The sequence below is a fragment of the Schistocerca americana genome, chromosome 7 (genome assembly GCF_021461395.2).
Source record: "Schistocerca americana isolate TAMUIC-IGC-003095 chromosome 7, iqSchAmer2.1, whole genome shotgun sequence".
Lineage (NCBI taxonomy): Eukaryota > Metazoa > Arthropoda > Insecta > Orthoptera > Acrididae > Schistocerca > Schistocerca americana.
In genome coordinates this window covers 56,742,476-56,763,747 of record NC_060125.1, presented here as the reverse complement: position 1 = coordinate 56,763,747, position 21,272 = coordinate 56,742,476, and the positions used below count along the sequence as shown (strand labels likewise).

The window sequence follows — 21,272 nt, the reverse complement described above, 5'->3', positions numbered from 1 at the left end:
AAAACGAAATATCATACACCAAAATAAAATATTATGAGCCTTTGGCTCTACAATATGAATTTATTCAAAAGTAAATTAAAACGTTAAGACCTAATAATCTTGTTCAAAAGAAATGGATTAATTAACTGTTGAAAATTTTAAAAATTCGGTAATGAGACAATGTTAACCTTACTATAGTAAAAATTTTACTCCATTATCTGAAGTATATGAGAACTGTTAAAAAAATAAATCCCAAAAATTATTGAACAACAGGCAATAGAAGTACAAGCAAAAGATGAAGTATGTGTACAACTCAGAAGTATGCTTTCTGATGTAGTAGAGATGAAGAAAGAACGAAATATTTACATTAGCACTTCTAAGATGTATGCCAAGAAAAAAAGTTGGTGGCGTATTGTTTAAAAATCGTCTTTCAGGAAGATAAATGGAGTCGATCATGGACCAGGTTAAAAAGGAACATGCATATACTGGCAAGCAAGTCTAAGTGATAACTGATGATCAGAATAATCCAAGGTTTCAAAGAACAGATGTAGCTAGAATTTTACAATATAAAAGACCTAGAGAAGCTATTTATGATAATATAGATAAAAATGACACACAAATAAACATCAAATTAGGCATTGGTCATTCACTGATACCTTGTAATATACAACCAAACACAGTTTATATAAATGAATCAGCATTCAAATATAACATATTTCCAACTGAAAAATTTTCAGATCTGGTGACTAAAGAAGTTTTACTGTCAATTAGAAGATAATATTAAAAAAGAAACAGTAGTTTCCTACAGAAATAGAAATAAAATATTTACAAGAAATATGTGAATTGGATGAAAAACTAATAAAATATTGGAAGAAACAGTTGATATGGCTTTCAATGTATAAAACAGAAGAAACAGAGAAATAGATGTATTGTTACCTAATGTTGTTCCTGAAACTGAAAACTGTAATTTAAGACAAACTTCTGTTCTTTTAAGATTATTCAATGATGACAGTTACTATATCTACTTCATCATTAGAACACAAAGGTAAAATTTACAAAACCAGTTGCACCCTGTTCAAGATAGACATCCAAACTGTGAAGAAATGTTAAGATTAATTATGTTCCTAATTCAGTAAACTTGTATGAAAGAATGAAAGAAAACTAACATATTGTTTGCTATCATAATTGTTTTAATATTCCAAATGATTACACGGAAGAAGAATTCATTAATGATACAATAAATCTCCACCAAATTAAGTTGTTCTTTCAGACCTGTCTGTTTGTCTGCCTCACAAATATTCAACTTTACAAAAAATTGTGCTCCTATTCGGTCCCTCCCCAAAAGTTCAAAAACAGTTCATTAATTAATTTTTATTCATAAATAAGGAGGACATATTTGTTACAGTCGCAAAAATTCAGCCTTTCATCTCAGATGCAAAAAATTCATAATACAATTATAATTATTATATGGAAAGTCAGCAATCAGAAAAATCAGCTGCTGAATTTTGAAACATTTTATGTATTGATAATCTGATATTTAAAAATGCATACGCAGCACAAATAGCATTACCTTTCAGATAATATAAATAGTTCACATTTTTAACACTTAAGTGATTTATGAGTATAGATGTATCTTCATTAGGGTATCATAGAAAGAATAAAACTGGAAGTTTTATCATTCTTAGCGAAACCATTTACATATAAAAATTTGTATAAGATCATAGTTTCTTTCTCTACCCAACTATTATATGAATTATCAATTCTAACTATCTAACATATACTTTAGCTCCTTTTGTTCTTAATATTTTTGCAGTAAGATACACATCTCAGTACTTTGTTTTCTGCAGTTATTGTTCATTTAAATTTCCATCAGCATCTTTCAATTTATATGTAATTGAATCTGTTATTTATTCCAACCCAAATTCCAATTAGCTGTGAATCCTTTTTCGACATCTCCATTACATTTACTGATTCTAACCTTATCTCCTTTTTTAAATTTCGGATTTTCATTAGATGCAACAGTAGTGGTTTTATAAATCCTTTACCATTATCTGTTTGTAAATTTCCTGGTGATCATTTTCTAAATATTTTTTCAAAAGTATCAGCTATATTAAGTAGCACAAGCTAATTTTGGAAAAGTCAGTTAGAGTTACTAAATATTTATATCGTTTTCTTTACTTTTAAATTATGATTTTAATTTTCCAGGATCCATTCCACTCAATCAGCTTGCTATAAAACATCAATACCAAAAGAAATGACATTTCTTCATTTAAATTTATTCTCATTCTTTCATGTAAATCATAAATAATTTCTTCATGAGTAGTAACGTCACCTACAAATTTTTTTCAGTAATTTACTTTTTTTACTTTTACAAATAGAACAAAGACCTTCGATTCTTTGTCTTCCATTTTTACTTGTCACTCTATAAGGATTATATGTTTCAACAAACTTGTTAATCATCAAACAGTAGATGTAATTGTCCATTTATACAAAATGAAAATTTAATAGGATTTCAAATATTTCATCAAATATAATTAATAATTCCTTTAAGTCAGAAGCCATCTTCAAAACTGTAGTTCTTGTTCATTTGCATTCATAAAAGTAAATTAAATTATTTGTCTACCATGTATTATGTTTTCTAATCTATTATATTTACCTAAAGCAAATACTTTTCATATTTTTCTCAATATTTGTTATAGAGTTATAGTTATCACTACAAAGTTCATTAATCATTTTATCAAGATTTGTTTTAGTGACATAATTAACGAATTTTGTTAGAATACATGTGTATTCAGGTTTTTTGTTTTAGTGACATAATTAACGAATTTTGTTAGAATACATGTGTATTCAGGTTTTGTAACAAGATTTAATCATTCCTTTTCTAAGTACTGTTTGGTAACTGAATCATAACCACTTACTGGATCTTCTATCTTTAAGATCAGTGTATCATTTACTTAATTTGAAAATGGCTGAGTTCACCATGAAACTGTTTAATTATGTTTTCAATTTCTTGATCAATTAGTGCTACTACATTAACTGCTTCAATGAAACTAATTCATTAATTTGTTTATTTATCTTATTTCCAAAAATACCCAATTGTTAAAGCCTAAATAACATTGAATTTATATTTATCCAATAACAGTTTTGAAACAAATTTACACAAATGACTATAAATTACCTTATGTAATTTGCATTTCCCAAATAGTGAACTAGTCGTTTAGGTATATTTCCTCCAAGACAATCAGCAACAAATTGTACATCTTTATTCTTGTAATAACAAATCCAGTGAGTAAAAACATGATCAGATGTATCTAAATGTACTATTCCACATTCATACTCTCTGGGACGATTAGGTAATACATCAGTCATATATCCTCCATGAAAGTATTTATTTTTTATTGCTTACCAAGTTTCTCTGTATCAAAATTAGATAAAGGATTATTATAATCTTTTATTGTATCTACGATTTTTTTTCTTTTTTATTCCAGTACCAGATTTTTTTCTGTATTGCTAGGTTGTGTCGTTTTACTCATCTAATTCTTTATCAGCTTTTTTCTTGTTTATTACTGCATTTACGATATCAGCTGTTGCATTTGCTGCTGCATCTCCAGCAGCTGTATATGGTAAAACTGTACTTATTGCTGAAAGAAGTAATGGTAGAAGTTTGCCTCATGTTTTCTTAATCCACACCATGTTTCTTTTTTTTTAAAAAAAAAAAAAGCTTGTAATACAACTCTATTGCAACAAGTATAGGCCCTATTAGAGGTAAAGTACCAACTTTTTCAATTTTATCATCGTTCTGCTCCTTTGGAGTGTCATTTAAATATGGATAAGAAAACTATATTCTTCTAATTCTGTAATTGGATTCTTAATATTAATTACTTTTGGTTGAGTTGTGCCACTTGGTAGCCTTGCATAAACTATGCTGAAGTTATTCATTTATATAGAAAATAATTTATAAGGATTAATATTTTTATACTCCCCAATCATTTTCATCCACACCTAAGCCCATACCTAATTTTCGTTTCCCATACATTATTTCTCTAACTGCAGTTACAGCTAATTTTTCACATAAAGCAGTCTTGGAAGTGTACACTCTTTAATGAAATTTTCACTCTACAGCGGAGTGTGCACTGATATGAAACTTCCTGGCAGGTTAAAACTGTGTGCCGGATCGAGACTCGAACTCAGGACCTTTGACTTTCGCAGGCAAGTCATCTACCAACTGAGCTACCCAAGCGCGACTCAAGCCCCGTCCTCACAGCTTTAATTCCGTCAGTACCTCGTCTCCTACCTTCCAAAATTCACAGAAGCTCTCCTGCGAACCTAGCAGAACTAACACTCCTAAAAGAAAGGATATTACAGAGTCATGGCTTAGCCACAGCCTAGGAGATGTTTCCAGAATGAGATTTTCACTCTACAGTGGACTGTGACCTCCAGGTCTTATTTTGCAAACATTTATTAGAGGTGAAAAACATTAACACATTGTTTTAAACATTTATATTTAACCTTCTTGCTCAACATTCGTGAAATGTTGTATTTGGTGTCTGAATGTACCTTTATTTTGTATTGTACTAATGTTTGTCATAAACAATCCAAACTGGTCATTCCAACTTTTACTACACATTTCTTTAAAATCGTTGAACATTAAATTTTCCCCAACAAACTTGTCATGGATATGATTTAAGTTTGTGTCATCTCACCTGAAAATATTTAAAGAATTAAGATTATCTCTGACTAATTGTTTTGTTGAGTTAAATAAAAAATTCTTGTCATTTATGTCTACTTCTAGTAAAATATTTTCGCATTAGTCTAGAGGTATAATTTCATCATTACTTTCGGTAAAAGTAGTAATGTTCTCATTGGGGTTATCTTCAATTTTATTTCCACATTTTTATAAATACTCTTTATTTTGGTTGATCCATGCTTTTAAAGTAAATGTACAAATGATTAATTTTTTTCCAGTTCAACCATCCTGGAGTTAGACTATAGTTGGCAATCATTAATGTCGTTTTTCCACAACCATTTGGTTCTATTACTGCATCAAATAGTATTTGCGAAAAGCTTACCATGTTTACATTTTGGTTTCTTCTCCAGAATTCTTATTTTTGGTTCCCAGTCCGGTTTCATTAATTATATCAAAAATTTATTAATAAAAGAGTAGAACATTTCAGTTGAGTGGTAAGTCATTTGTTCTGGAAAAAAGTTTGATTGTGCCTATACGAGACAGCTTTAGTAATGTTCCACTGGTTGATTTTTATTCAGATTTTGTAACTCTGAATATTATATTGATAAACAGTAAACTATACTGTGATGGAGAAATAATAGATTCCTGTGTGTCAGGATAGCTTGACAAATTTCGAAAACATTATTCATTTGAAAAAGCCTAATATAGACATTAAACCATGTGAATTTTAAACAGTATTGGAGGTGTGCTTGGATTTATGGAGCAAATTGCTGAAGCTATTGAAGAGACTGCTGCCAATGACGTTCCTAACATTATTTCATTCGAATTAATCAACACAGACATTAACCTAGCTAATGCAATATTTGTAAATCGTTTTTCCATCAAGAAACTAGTATTATTGTTTTTTTTTCCAAGCCTAGTGCTGAATTTGATGGACCAGTGATTCATGAACTACATTATCCAGTATATGTTCCAGGTTTTGATATTATTCAAGATTTATAAATTACTGTAGCTGATGAGAATGTGCTGTAAATGGGCGACCAGGTCTGGGATCATCTTGCACTGCATCCCTGCCTTCACAAAACCTTTTGTGTCACTCGAAACCATGACTTCTTGAAAGTGCTTGAAACCACAATTTCTTGAAAGTGCCTTGCATGTGTATGCCTGCTTAATGATTGCTCACATTTCACTAGGGATTTACCCGAGCTTATAGCAGAACTGAAAGTTCACTCTTTGCTCACAATCAGCATCCATTGTGTCACCGCAAGTAATGCGTCAATAACCCAAACAGTGTGTTGCTAATCACAGCCCTGCCACCTAGTGAGTTTGTGCAGAAACATGGCCAAGGTCATCTCAAGCATGCACATATACTAGGAAACAAAAAAATAACATTTTTTCCTTTTTAGTACTGCAAACTCTGAAATAAAAAATATCTCTCCTGGAAATTTTTTGACAATGGAGCACGTTGCATTATATATCCATGTGGATTATTTTGACAACGATGTAAGATATTGACATTTGTCAGTTGTGATATAACATTTTTTATGTGCTATATGAAGATGCACAGGAATATTTATGATTTGTACCATTTACTGCAGGAGCCTGTACGGATGCCAAGTGAGATAGCGTAACACCATCTGTTTTTTGTGGGGCTGTCTTCAGCACTAGGCTTTAGTCTGTTTCAGCTGCAGTTGGTGAACACGTCTACAATGTGAAATCGTTCTGATATTCACTGTGACTATGTATTATGTGTATACTGGCTACTGTAAGTGTAAATTGACTGTCAACTAACCAAGCACTGTTAGAAAAGGTGTATTATACTTTAGCGAACAACTAACGAAATTTTATGACCTATATTTTAGTTTTCTAATTTTTATGTTTTCTTATAATGTTTTATATTTTATCTTCAAAAGACCTGGGTTGGAAATTACCTTTGTAGTTTGAAACTAGTTGCCAGCATAATCAAATGCAACTGTGATGCAGTTATGTGATCCACGTTGCCGACCATGTCTTGACTTCATGTTGTAAATTCGTAGAAATGGTCCACTGTTTGCTTTTCTCGTGTAATTCTCGATCTGTTTAACATGCCATATGACCATCTTTTAATCTGAAAATTACGAGTTTCATCAAAAGCAGCAGCTTCGAAAATGGCCATGATTGTTGTTAACAAGATATCCTCGTTTATGATCTCACATTATGTAAAGTTAAATATCTTCTTGTCCAGCTCTTTGTGTTTCAGAAAGGTGAGTACACCACCCTCTACTTTGCAGATCAATTTTTTATTCCCAGATTTCTTGATCACATTGGATGGAGGTACAACATTTCACCTGTTTCGAATCTTATGAGCTATTATCTTCTTATGAAAATAATACGTTGGATAGTCAGCTAAAACTTATCTTGGTGTCTTGACATCTTGATTCAGTAGCAGCATTCATGTTACTCTTTTGTCTGGGCATTTTGTTTGAAGAGGTTCTCTGGAGGCTGGATCCATATCACATATACTATTATGCTTTCACAAAATCACAAACCACGTACTGTTCGAGAGGCACATGAACGTCAGTCTTCATTTGCTGAGGTAAGGGTCGTATTTTATTACTGTTAATCATTTCAAAATGTCTTACAGTGATGGTTCTTTACTTATTAGGTGTTACCATGGTGACTGCAGTTCTAGTACAATAATTTGTTCAGTGGCCTGCCAAACGAACTCTCAATGGGATTGGCTTGGGTCAACATACAATCTCACCTCCTACAGGGAGGATTTGGATCTTGATGTACTGTTCTGTCTTGAGGTAACACCATATGGCATACTTCAGCAAGACAATGCCCAGATAGGCGCATGAGGAATGATGAAATAATCTTTGAAATATGATAGCATCGCAACTCTGTTGTCCTGCATGTTTACTCGATTGTTAGTGCGTCGAATATGGCTGCCGTGAGACACTGGAGGGAAAGTGTCATGGTCGTGATACAGGATTTGAGGTGGATAAAATAGAAACGAGGCGTTTCTCGTTGCGGCAGGACATTCTCACGAAATTTCTATCTGCAATCTTCTCCTCAGAATGCGAAAATATTTTGTTGACGCCGACCTATGTGGGAGAAACAGTCATCATAATAAAATAAGGGAAATCAGAGCTCTCACAGATAGATATAGCTGTTCGTTTTATGTGTGCGCTGTTTGAGAATGGAACATTAGAGAGTTAATGTGAAGCTGGTTTGACGAACACTCTGCTAGGCATTTAAGTGTGATTTTCGGAATATCCATGTGCATGTAGATATAGACTATTTGGCAGCACTTGTTCATTGCAAACCGCCGTTGTTACTAATGAATTTTTGTGGTCAAAGACGAATGAATTATTTATAGAAATCTCCAGAAACAGATGCACTCCGTCTTTGACTTGCTGCCAAGACGTTTAGAGACTTTGATTACAGAATTTGAAGACATTAAATCGTAATGAATTCTTAGAGCGTTTTACTGATCTTATACAGTCACTGGTATACTGTCGTTTTCCTCAACTATTGTGTCATTGCCATTAGTTATACATATACAGGATTTTGTCTGCCATGCTAACAAATAAACACATGGGTACCCTGGTTATCCTGTGGCAGGCTGTATGTGGGGCCAATGCTGCTGGTGACGGTGGCACACCCAGACGATGTGCAGCACGTCCTGCTGACGTCAAAGCTGATAGACCGTGGCACCTTATGCACCAACGCTATGCGGGCCTTCGTCGGTGATGGGTTAGTCACCATTGATGTTAGCCGGTGGAAGGTGCACCGCAAACTTATCAACCCCACATTCCACTCTGAGGTGAGTTAACCAGCCCAGGTAAGGTGCATCCTTTAACAGCAGCCGCTGGAAAACCTACTGGGTACTCAAGAACCTCACAATCAGCTCCGAGGTGAACAAGCTAGCTTTCATTGTTCGAGCTAGGCAGTTTTCGTTGTTTGCAGGGACTTGCAGGAATGGCCAAAATACACAAGCAAGAAATGAAAAAGGAGCCTCTTGTCCCAATGGGTGTACGTGAAAGAACTTTTATTCACAACATACAGAGATTGTAGGTTGTTTAAATCGAAAGCTCAAGATCATACTTCAGAGGACTGAAACCCTTCGACTATACTGTCATTGTCTTGTTCATCATATCATATGCGCAACACATAAATTGGAATCCAAAATAAACAAGTTAAAATTTATACTCCAAAAACGTAGTCATTCTGGTCGAGAGGAAAAATATTAGGTTGTGGCATAAGTTCGATGCGTTTTTGTTTTGTATTTTGGTACTCCAATAGCTATGGGCTTATTTATCGATTGCATTTTTTATTTGTAGTTCACTGTTCCTATCTGAGTTTACATGTTATCATTTTGTCGTTTGGAGATGGTGAGTGGAGCTGTGGATGCGTTAAAATGGGGTGCTGAGTACAGAATAGGAACATTTCCGTCAAATTTTGTTTGTTTGATTTCAGTAGAGGGGTGACAGCTGGGGAGGCAACCAGAAACATCGTTATGGGGAAAATGCCAATGGACAGAGCATGACAAGATAATGGTTTTCTCGTTTTAAGTAGGATTGTTTTTATGTTAGTGACTCTCCACATTTAAGAAGATGTTAGATGTTTGATGAAGATCGTTTAAATGCACTAATCCACACTCATGCTGGTCAGTGTACTTGAGAACTGGAAAAAGTTATGAACTTTGATCATTCCACTATGGTGCATGCAATGGCAAAGGTTCAAAAATCTAGTGTATGGGTACCATGTGCTCTTAGACAACATCACAAGACTCAGAGGTTGACCATTTGTGGATTGTTGCTTGCTTGTCATCAATTGGCTTCCAGACAACAGTGACCGTTCCTGTCATTTATTAGTACTGGTGACGACAAATGGTAGCCCTATGCTAAGATAATAGTCCTGGGCTCGGTGTGGGGCAGCGGTGGTGGGTGGACTGCTGTGACCTGTTGTGGGGTTCTGAACCACTGAGGGCTACGGCGGGACGAAGCCTCTCTAGGTCCTTCGTTTAATAGATAGTACGTACATACATATGCTAAGATACGGAAAAGGGACGAAAGTTTGAGCCCAAATAATGTAGAATCTCCTCATACAAAGATCTGCATGCATTCACAAAAGATAATATTATGTGTCTGGTGAAACAGCAACTGCGTGGCATACCATGAATTCCTGCCGACATTTATTGTCAACAACTGAGACGTCTTACAGACGTAATCCAAGAACAACGACCAGGAAGACTGTGTGAAGTGATGTTACTCCACGATAACGCCTGCCTGCATCTTGCTAGACTGGCAAAAAACACTATACAGGAGTTGGGCATGGAAGTCACTCTATGCTCATGTTATTCACCTGATCTTGGCTCTGAGATATTTCGCTCTCAGTCGAACAATCTTCAAGGAACTTCCTTTCTGTATGAAAATGCGCTCCAAACATGGCTTCACAAGTACTTCTCCTCAAAACCACGTGATTTCCAAGGTCGTGGAATCGAAAAGTTATTCCAGTGTTGGTAGACTTGTAAATAATGAAGGATAATATATTATTGGTGACTCTGTTGTTTATAACTGTAGGGTTTATTAAACTTATGGGAAATGCTGCGCAAAAAACCAATATTATACAAGTAGTGGGGCTAGGCTGTTGCCACCCCACATTCCTTTGTTGCCAGATGTATCCAAGATGCGGCGATGATGTCATCCAATATGGGGATGTGTAAGCTTGGCAACAACGCATGACGTCTTCCAAGATAGCGTGTTTTGGCGGGAAGTTTGAATTTTCGTGGGAAGATAGGTCAACTGGGATAACTCCACTAACCTAACTGCATCCCCCAGAAAATGGCGGGATGTTCAAATTCCATCAGAACAATGCAACACACCTCTACTAACATAAGAAAATGGCGGGAAAATAGGTCACTTGGGCTACCTCTACTAACTTAAGTCATCCGACCGTCACCTCTTCCTAGGGACTGGTGGGAAGTCTGAATTTTGAAGGTAAGATAGGTCCATCGAGTTACCTCTACTAACATAAGAAAATGGTGGGAAATATAGGGAAGTTAGGCTACCTCCACTAACCTAAGTCATCCAACCGCCATCTCTTCCTGTGGATTGGCAGGGAAAAGGACCCAGCCTGTGCTGGGCACAAGTTTTTATTTTGCATACAATCTTTGTTGGAACAATTTGAGGCACTACCGCCATCCAGTGTGGTCACCATGGGGTCCAGAGTCCAACTGACCTAGTACACAGTACCACCACCAGAGGGAGCTGTCATCAGCTCTGTGACGTAATCCAAGATGGCTGTCTCGAGAGAGGAAGGAGTGTACATTATACGTTTTGGAACAATTTACTTAGGGATCTATTATATTTATCACACTGATACAAAACACTCACTCTAACATGCTCGGGGTCACACCATACAGCCCACAGTAAAATAATGCACAACAAACAACTCCTAAATTACTGAAATAATTTCAGTACAGGTCTGTTAACTGCTCCTAAATAATGCGGTACGCTAATGTGCAGACACGAAATCGTAAACTGTCCAAATAATGCTTGGCACAGCCAACAGACCTGCTCGCAAAATAATACAATATACACTCAAACAACGCATACAAGCACTGCCTGCCACCCCCTGTCCACTGGACTGCACAGGCTACAAGTGGCCCTCATGAAGTGATGCGGCTGTCAGCTGCCAAGTCACACACAGGTGCCCACAAACATAAGGTGGCGGCATCCCTTTCATTTAGACACCTGAGGGATTCCTCTTGAAATATGTGATCACCTAGGCACCATTGCTGATGCGACCGGACGGGATCGAAGACCTATTTGCAGAGTGTAGATGGTCCAAGGCGCGCGGGTCGAGGACACAACTCCCACGCCACTGCTGCCTGCAGCGAGCATGTGAAAGTTGCTTCTGTTTTTAGGTATACAGTTAGAGTTCTCTGAGTGTTATACTGATGTCACAGAACACCATGCCACGCTCATGCCAGCCCCGTATTCGAGACACATCCAGCCCCACTTACCTGCCAAGGTGACTACACACCACCGCAAGCGCATTTAACAAGGTTCTCAATATTATACTGATGTCACATCGCTACGTAAAAAATAATAACCGGGTCGACCTCTTGGAAATTGTATAGTGTCCCAGGAATAGTTAACGCTCGCTTTCTTGATGTCTCAGCTTGTCCACATGGAAAAATTCTTTCTCTAACAGAACCGGTTCACGAAAATAACGCAGAATAATGTCTAATGCATTCTTCCTCGTGTTCCTAACGTGGCATCCCATCCATCACATGTTACCCTTACTGCTTTCAACATACGCAAACGTTCTCACAGCACGTAGAGACTATTATATCCCAGCACAAAGGATGAATCGAGCATTATGATTGTCTCTTATCGAATTTTCCCTCCAAATTACTGATGCAGCAGGTGTGGAAGCACCATCCACCTTTTCTTTCTTTCTGCAGGTGAGATTTTCAGCGGTAATAAAACTATTTTACACAGATCGTCACATTGCACTGACAAATAAACCCTGCAAATTGCCCCTATATATCGTCGAACACAGAAAGACTCTTACTCAATTACACCACGCTTCCACTGAGGACAGGAGCGTGAAACCTACCCCCAACCCATCAATATATCACCATGTACCGTGTCGATGCAGTAAAAGTACAATTCTTATCCTCAGCCATACATCCAACTCCAACATGTGACCAGAGCGACCTCAGCGGATCAAAGTCCCTCTCAGAGCTGTTTTATAAATTCAGGCTTGTTTCCCCTCGGCACAAACGCGTTACTGTTTCTGGTCCACACCTGCTTATTTGTTTTTCTACACCCATCTCCAGACTCTGGGATTACAAGAACACATGTATTTTCGGATGGTTTGCCCGAATATCATACCATTTTCGCGCTACTTCTCGATATCAAGCACATAGCAGTATCTTACCAATCGCTCACACAACATAATTCAGAAGATATAGACTGGAAATTATTTCTGTACAAACCCGAAATTTTAGCACTTATCCCGCCTGCGAAGACCTTTACATGAGAATTCGAAACAAATAGACGAAAATGATACTTCCACTCGCGAATACCGATCTCGGTGATGTAACAGATTCGAAATCATCACTATAATTTACAAAGTCAACTAAGGTGTTTCTCATGTCTAGAGAACCAAGAAACGTGTCCTCCACCTGCTAGATACGGACATGACAATCGATGTTCTCTCATCTAAATAAAGATGTGAGATGAGAAGAAGCACTCAACCGAATAATTTACATGGAAGGGAATAATAGTCCAGTGCAAACACATGTCCACATTCAATCTTCTCAATTTTTAACGTGATCACGAAAGCTATCCAACACATACTGAGTATTAGTTCGCTATTCGGCCGTCTAGAGGATGACACAGTTAATTCAGCTACATTCCTGCATTCCAACAGACCTCTCCATACGGACGACTCCTACAGTTAACGAGACATGTGAATCATTCACGCACAAGTCACCGGCGTTGCAGGCCAAGCACGCATGGACAGAATCATCCTACAAAATTGGCCTTATGTATATTTTATCCCAGTACTTACAACTAAATGTTACGATTGCGGTCTCAGTTGAACAACATTTGACAATTAGCGAAGTATCGGAAATACACCCTGCTGATGGCGGTGGCTCTGGAAATAGAAATATCACTACCATTCTTATGACTCAACATACTCTTCCCTTTGCTATCACAGTACTCCAAGTCAAATCCATACCCTCCTTGCGGATGGACATAGTCATTACCTTTCCACATACACATTTTTTATAAGCCTGATGCTCAATGCGAACCTGTCACACAACCCTCCCCCCTCCCCCTACTACTAAGTATAATACTTCATCAATAACTGTTTGCTAGTGATACGAAATAATACTTACCGAGAATCAATGATGGGTCGAGATTTCCATAAGTTTATCTTGCAAGTGTCTTACAAAGAGACACATAATCGTCTTACAGCGAATGTTAAAAAAAAAAAAAAAAAAAAAAAAAAAGACACAACCATATTACCATCACAAGTGGTCTTGGTTATACAGAGGCATACAAGTATCAATGGTAAAAGCTATACTCGCTTTATAAATCGAGGTATGGCATTACTTAACGAATCATATGGTTTTTTTGTCAAGACAAGTACGATGATGGTGATCATAGGAGTGTATATTATCACACCAACAGTGTGCTTACAGATCGCCAATGGTGCAAACTCGTAATAGAATCGCTGAATTTTGAAAGTGATTCGGCTAAGGAACGTGGTATGAAACCGGTATTTGCGAATCCGTCATGACACCACAGCTAGATATTTCTACAGTATTAGTAATACATTCTGTCTCGATGCCATGTCAGAGGTTTGGTGATATATCCACTGGACTATAGGCAATAGTTGATTGAGAAGGATCTCAAACAGTAGTAGATGGTGTGATGAGGTCGTGAGAAATCTAGACTAACTTTTCAAATCTCTAATGCTACGCTATCCACTAGAAATTCTGTCTGGGATTTGGAATCAAGTCCCTCCATTCAAGCACATACCTGCGTTGGACCATATAGAGAAGCCATTTAAGGTCCACTGGTGCATGTCACATCAGTGTAAGATTGAGAACCTTGTTAGATGCGCTTGTGATGGTGTGTAGCTATGCATGCTCATTTTACGGCGTTGCATGTCATGCTGGGCAGGTAAGCTGGGCTACATGCGTCTCAGATATGGGGGCAGCGTGAGAGCATATTGGAGTTCTGTGACGTCAGTGTACACTTGGAGAGCTCTAACTGTATACCTGTAAATAGAAGCAACTTTCAGATCCTCGCTGCAGGCAGCAGCAGCGTGGGAGCGGTGACCTCAATGTGTGCACACCTTGGAGTATCTGCACTCTGCAAATAGGTCTTCGCTCCTATCCAGTCACATCAGCAACAGTGCCTAGGTGATCAGGTATTTCAAGAGGAATTTCTGAGGTGTCAACTATGAAAGGAATCCTGGCCCCTCCTGCTTGCAGGCACCTGTGCCTGACTTGGCAGCTGACGGCCATGTCACTTCACTGAGTCTCCCAGTAGCCTCTGTGGTCCAGTGGACAGGATGTGGCAAGGGGTGCTTGTGTATATTGTTTGGGTGTATATTGCATTATTTTGCGAGTAGGTCTGTAGGCTGTGCTATGCATTATTTGGACAGTTGATTTCATGTCTGCACATTAGTGTACTGCATTGTTTAGTAGGACTTTGCAGGTCTGTACTGAAATTATTTCAGTAATTTAGGAGTTGTTTGTAGTGCATTATGTAGTTTACATGTCTGTGGGCTGTGTGGTGTGACCCCAAGCATGTCAGAGCGTGTGTTTTACATCAGTGTGGCAAATATAATAGAGCCCTAAATAAACTGTTCCAAAAAAATAAAGCACACTCCTTCCTCTCTCCAGACAGCCATCTTGGGGTCACATTACAGAGCAGATGACAGCTCCCTCTGGTGGTGGTACTGTGTACTAGGTCAGTTGGACTTTGGACCTCATGGCGGCCACACTGTTTCCGACCATTTCCCCCACCATCTTGGATTACACCACATGAGGGATGACAGCACCCTCTGGTGGTGGTTGTGGTGTCACCGCCAGACACCACACTTGCTAGGTGGTAGCCTTTAAATCGGCCGCGGTCCATTAGTATACGCCGGACCCGCGTGTCGCCACTGTCAGTGATTGCAGACAGAGCGCCGCCACACGGCAGGTCTAGAGAGACTTACTAGCACTCGCCCCAGTTGTACAGCCGACTTAGCCAGAGATGGATCACTGACAACTATGCTCTCATTTGCCGAGACGATAGTTAGCATAGCCTTCAGCTACGTCATTTGCTACGACCTAGCAAGGCGCCATAGCATTTGATATTATTTTATATTGTGGATATAACATGTACCATCAAGAGAGATGTTCTACGATTGTGGATTAAAGTTAAGTATTACATCAACTACGTACTTTATTTGCTACTATTAATTCCTTTAACTGTTCCAGACCTCACACCAATCTGCGTGAGCTTAACGCATGCCTTTCGGCTTCCTCTCATTGTGACTTGGCTGTCTTGCCAAGTCACAACAGTGGTACTGTGTACTAGGTCAGTTGGAGTCCAGATCTGTGGTGAACACACTTAATGGCTGTACTGAATCAAATTGTTTAAATAAATAGTGCATGCAAAATAATAAAGATTTATGTCCAGCACAGGCTGAGTCCTCTCCCCACCATTTCCTAGGATGATGTGGCGGTCGGGTGACTTAGGTTTATGGAGGTGGCCCAACAGTCCTTTGATTCCCGCCATTTCCTTAGGTTAGTAGAGATAGCCCGATTGACCTATCTTCCCTCCAAAATTCAGACTTCCTGCCAATCCCTAGGAAGCGGTGGCGGTTGGATGACTTAGGTTTGTAGAGATAGCCCAAGTGGCCTATTTTCCTGCCATTTTCTTAGGTTAGTAGAGGTGTGTTGCATTGTCCTGATGGAATTTGAACTTCCCGTCATTTCTGGGGGAAGGGTTTAGGTTAGTGAAGATAGCCCAATTGACCTGTCTTCCCACCAAAATTCAAACTTACCACCAAAATCCGCCATCTTAAAAGACGTCATGCACTGTTGCCAAGTCTACATGCCGCCATTGTGGATGACGTCATCGTCGCCATCTTGGATATATCTGGAAACAATGGAATGTGGGGTGGCATTGACCTAGCCCCAGTATTTGTATAATGTTGGTTTTTGTGCAGCGTTTTCCATAAGCTTAATAAACACTACAGATATACACAACAGAGTCTCAAATAATATACACTGCTGGAAAGAAGATAGTACACCTGGAAAGACGACATCGATTTTGATGTGATGAGAGTATATGCCACCTACAGGATGGTAGATGTAACGATAATGTTTTCAAAGTTGTCCACCAACAAATAGTGTAGTGGCACAGGTACCAGAGTACTGTCTGTGTGTACTCTTTAATAGGGAATGGTCACACCAAGAGTGTTCCATGTGGTGCAAAAGCGTGATGCAAGTAGGCACCCATGCCACAGAGACACACTCATGCTTCCACAGCCAACTGGGCGAGTTTGAAAGGGGTTAAATTGTGATCTTCCGAGTGGAGAGATGATCCCTTCGCAGACTGGCCACGTAAGTTGGATGTGCTGCTCAGTTATTGCAGCCGTTTGCTATCAGTGGGCACGTGGGCACACTCACACTGCAGATGCAGCACATATGTCTGCCAGGATCGTCATATTGTAAGAACACACTTAACATATCATACAGCAACCACAGCGCAGATAAGAGGGCTTGGGAGCCCAGAAATGTCAACATGAACCAATGCAAATCGGTTGTTAGCAGTGAGATTACAGGCAGACACACCTCTAGCCCTTCTTCCTCTCGCCCCTCAGCACAGAAATGATTGGGTCGAGTGGTGGCGTCAGAGAATCGCAATTGAGATGGAATGACGTGCTGCAGTGCTGCAGTGTTCAGTGATGAAAACAGATTCTGTCTGCGGGCAAATGATGGTCGTTTGCGCTACGATGTACTCCAGGTGAACACCGTCGCATAGAATTCATTTGTCCAAGACACACTAGTCCCTCTGCAGGCCTTATGGTCTGAGGTGTTCACCTTTGATGTTTCTCGAGAGGACGCTGACCAGCGGTCGGTATATCCAGAAGGTTTTTACCACTGTTCGTTTGTTGATTTTGCACATACTGCCCATGAACTTGAATGTGCTCTACAAGATGTGCAGAAACTTCCCTGGAGAGCAATATCGTTGGACTTGTCTCCAATGAAGCATGTGTGGGATATGATAGGACGAGAAGTGACTTGTGCCACTGGTCAGATATCAACTGCTACAGAGCTGGTGCGACCGAGTGGTTCTAGGTGCTTCAGTCTGGAACAGCGCGACCGCTACGGTCGCAGGTTCGAATCCTGCCTCAGGTGTCCTTAGGTTGGTTAGGTTTAAATAGTTCTAAGTTCCAGAGTACTGATGACCTCAGATGTTGAGTCCCATAGTGCTCAGAGGCATTTGAACCATTTGAACCCAACTGCTACAGAGGTGTGTGAGCTGGTCAAGCAGGCGTGATGTAATGTGTCCCCAGACAGTACTAGCGATCTCTACTGTCTAGTGGGTGCCAGGGTCAGTGCCTGCATTGGGGCTCATGGCTGCTACAGCACATACTAATATGATGATTCAGCATAGGTCGATGTGTGGTATGTCAGAACTGCTTATGCTGTTTATCTGTAAATGTAAATGTAAATGTAATGCACTGTTGCAACAATAAATCTTGAGCGAATTGGAAACTTCTAGAAGACTATTCTAATTTTTTTTCTGGAAGAGTATATTAGAAACTATAAGGGACCCATGATAGAACCCTGTCGTACACAATTCCTGATTCCTATCAGCTCAGAGTGCATGCTGTGGGATAGACAAATAAGCGAGACACTATGAATTCTAGCATGCAAATCGGATAAATGGTTATTTCTGCCAGATATAATTGGAAAGTAAGCATGCCAAAAGTGGGCTGCTGGGTTACAGATTCTGGAGGGATTTCTGGAGGCTTTCCACGATGGTGGTCTCTTCGTGAGCGAGCGCCTAGCCCGGACTAGAGGCGCAGCTACCGAGGTTCACCCTTCAGTGTTCTTGGCAGCCTTCCGTGACTTCTGCAGCACCGTCATCGGCATGAACCCCGACCTTGTCATACCTAACGCCTTGGCAGAGGAGATGTCTGCCGCAGTGAACGATGGTGTGACCACTGTGCAGGTAAGATCGATTGAAACAGTGAGTTTACTGACTATGAAAGTACACACGCGGACTGGCTGTTCAGAAGAAACTAAATGAATCGTGGTTACTGAGTGCCGAATTGATGCAAGCTCAGAGTGGCCATACTGTGGCTTCACTACATTAACTAGAAAACACAAGTTCACAGACACCAATTGACACAGTTATGATAGCAATGAACACAGGTTCACAGACACTTATTGTCACAGTTCTGATAGCAATGGTGCGTAGGCACAGTTCACAGGAGACATGACCCTCTTCACTCCCCGACGGTGCACGCCGGCTGTGTGACAGCGAGTATGGTGCACAACGACACTGCTCTGACAGGAACTTCCCGGAAGTGGGCAGCGTCCGATCTCAGACTGAACTGCCCTCCTGGCCTCTGGCGACGCTGTTTCAGTGCAGAGGCGCCGTGGTGGCCCCTCGGAACGAAGGGAGGCGCGGCTTCTTCCTAGCATCTCATTGTCACCTCGTGATATTGCTTTGCTGTGCTGTATCTCTGTGGTGGTCGATACTTCTTGCGCCACTCTCGATAATCGATGACACCACATTTGTACCGCTAAACCTCGAGGGTATGTAGAGCGTGCCTTTAGGAACAAAATGAGGATACGAATTTGTGTCCGAAAATGTCATCCAGAGACGTTACAGAGCGTCAAAGTTATAGACGTTGGCACTTGTATATGTGTGTGTGTATATGGTAATTCCGTGATGAAGTTACAAACTTTCTGGATTGATGGAAAATGGTAAATGTATCAATCCGAGGTAAGGGACTGTGGTCCGGAAACAAACGAGTCGAAAGTTACAAGCATCTACCAGTGGAGTACGCATGCTCGTACTTTTGTTGCTAAGACTGTAGGGCAGGCAAGTTTCAGAGGTGGTAGTATGAACCAAAACAAGAACAAAATGTCTAGTATAAACGGGCTCTAAAATGCATACGTGAAGAGCTTGAGCACTTATTGAATAGAGGAGATGTGTTTCACTGTAGCGAAGATGAATAAATGACCATAGCTCTTCAGGTATGCATTGGACAGACCATGTTTACTGGAAATTTCTTTCCTGTTTCGGTCCATACCTCTGAAAGTGCCTCCCCTACAGTCTTACCAACTACAGTACTAGTACATGTATTCGGCAGTCAGAGGCGCCATATCGATTTTCGCTTTTAACTTTCGACTCGTTCTCTACCGGACCAAGGTGCCTTGCTTCGTTTACCCTTCTCCATCATGCCTAAAAGTTTGTAACAACTTCACGGAAACACCGTGTACGTTGATGCATACACAGGCGCTGGCGTCTGTATCTCCGAAGCGCTGTAGCGTCGTTGGATGATGTTTCAGGACACTGGTTCCTATCCCCATTTTGTTCCTCAGGACGCGTTCTACATCCCCTCGAAGTTTAACGTTGTAATTTTGAAACCCCCTGTATATCGAGTCTCTCTCCTAAAAGCGGTCAGGAGTATTTCCTTTGGTGTTCGGAGGATATTTGCAGTTTCATTTTTGCTTTGTGTCAGCCGAAACAAATATTACTCATGACTTCTTTCATGCGGCACCCACTGTCAAACAGTAATGTTAGGATTGTTTCCCTTTACAAAGCCGGCCGGAGTGGCCGTGCGGTTCTAGGCGCTACAGTCTGGAGCCGAGCGACCGCTACGGTCGCAGGTTCGAATCCTGCCTCGGGCATGGATGTGTGTGATGTCCTTAGGTTACTTAGGTTTAATTCTAAGTTCCAGGCGACTGATGACCTCAGAAGTTAAGTCGCATAGTGCTCAGAGCCATTTGAACCAACCCTTTACAAACAATACGATTTTGAAAGCGGAATTTTACGTGCCCATACTACAGGGTGATTTTTTCCACTGTGTTCAATTCTAGGGATCTATCGCTCAGAGGATACGGAACAAAAAAGCTCTAATGAACTTATGTCTGGAAACGCATGTTTTTCATGCTAGAGACCATTTATTCATACATACATTGTTACAGAGACTGTGGTCTACTTCACGTTGGACCATTCAGCTATATTTACAGTATGGATGGTTTCCTCCTAGAGGGTGGTACTGTTTCTCTTACGTCATGCCCTAGCGCCTTCTCCTGCCATAGTACTTGGTAATACTGTGTCCGATTCGCTACTCTTACTGACTCACCTTGTAGTGGATGTGGTAATAGGTTTTTACACATGGTTCCATATTCGAATCGAGAGTTAACGACATGGTGTTCACTTACGGAAAGGAAAATGACAACGGGCGGCGGTCAGCAAGGTTGTATAGGGAAACCTATCCGCGCCGAGAACAACCACAGCATTCAGTGTTTGTTAACAGTGTTCGTCATTTGTCTGAGACAGGATCGTTTCAGGAAGCAGGAAATCATGAAGGACACAGCCGAAATGGTCGGACGCCAGACTTGGAGGAAAATGTGATTAAGGCTGTGGAAGGCGTTCCCCGTGTCAGTAGCAGGCAGCTGGCCCGCCAGTACAGGGTAAGCCAGACGACCGTGTGGAACATTCTCCATGACAGTTGTTACTACAGCGTGTGCAGGGCTTATTAGCGACAGACTGTCCACATCTGGAGCAGTTTTCTCACTGGTTTCTTCACCAGGCAACCACGATTCCGCGATTTGTGTAATCAGTCCTATCTACAGATGAGGCCACGTTTACGCGGAGTGGTATCTTCGACTTTCGTAAGAGCCATCTGTGAGATAGCAAGCAGAACTTCCATGGTATGGTGACAGCGAATCATCAGCATAGGCGCAGCCAGACTGTGGGGGCCGGGATAACCAGCTACTGTATTTTGGGACCAGCTTCCTTCTACGTCCCCTAACAGGCCGGAACTATCGGCGTTTTTTGCGGGCGAC

At 40.1% G+C, this 21,272-nt stretch overlaps 1 protein-coding gene across 1 annotated transcript in view; it reads left to right on the top strand.

Moving 5' to 3' along the window:
- Positions 1-21,272, top strand: part of LOC124622337 (cytochrome P450 4C1-like) — a 126,057-nt gene that overhangs the window by 42,623 nt on the left and 62,162 nt on the right. The window contains exons 3-4 of the mRNA XM_047148014.1: positions 8,273-8,474; positions 18,193-18,417. Of these exons, the coding sequence (XP_047003970.1) occupies positions 8,273-8,474; positions 18,193-18,417 (427 nt within the window). The remainder of the gene's footprint in view (positions 1-8,272; positions 8,475-18,192; positions 18,418-21,272) is intronic.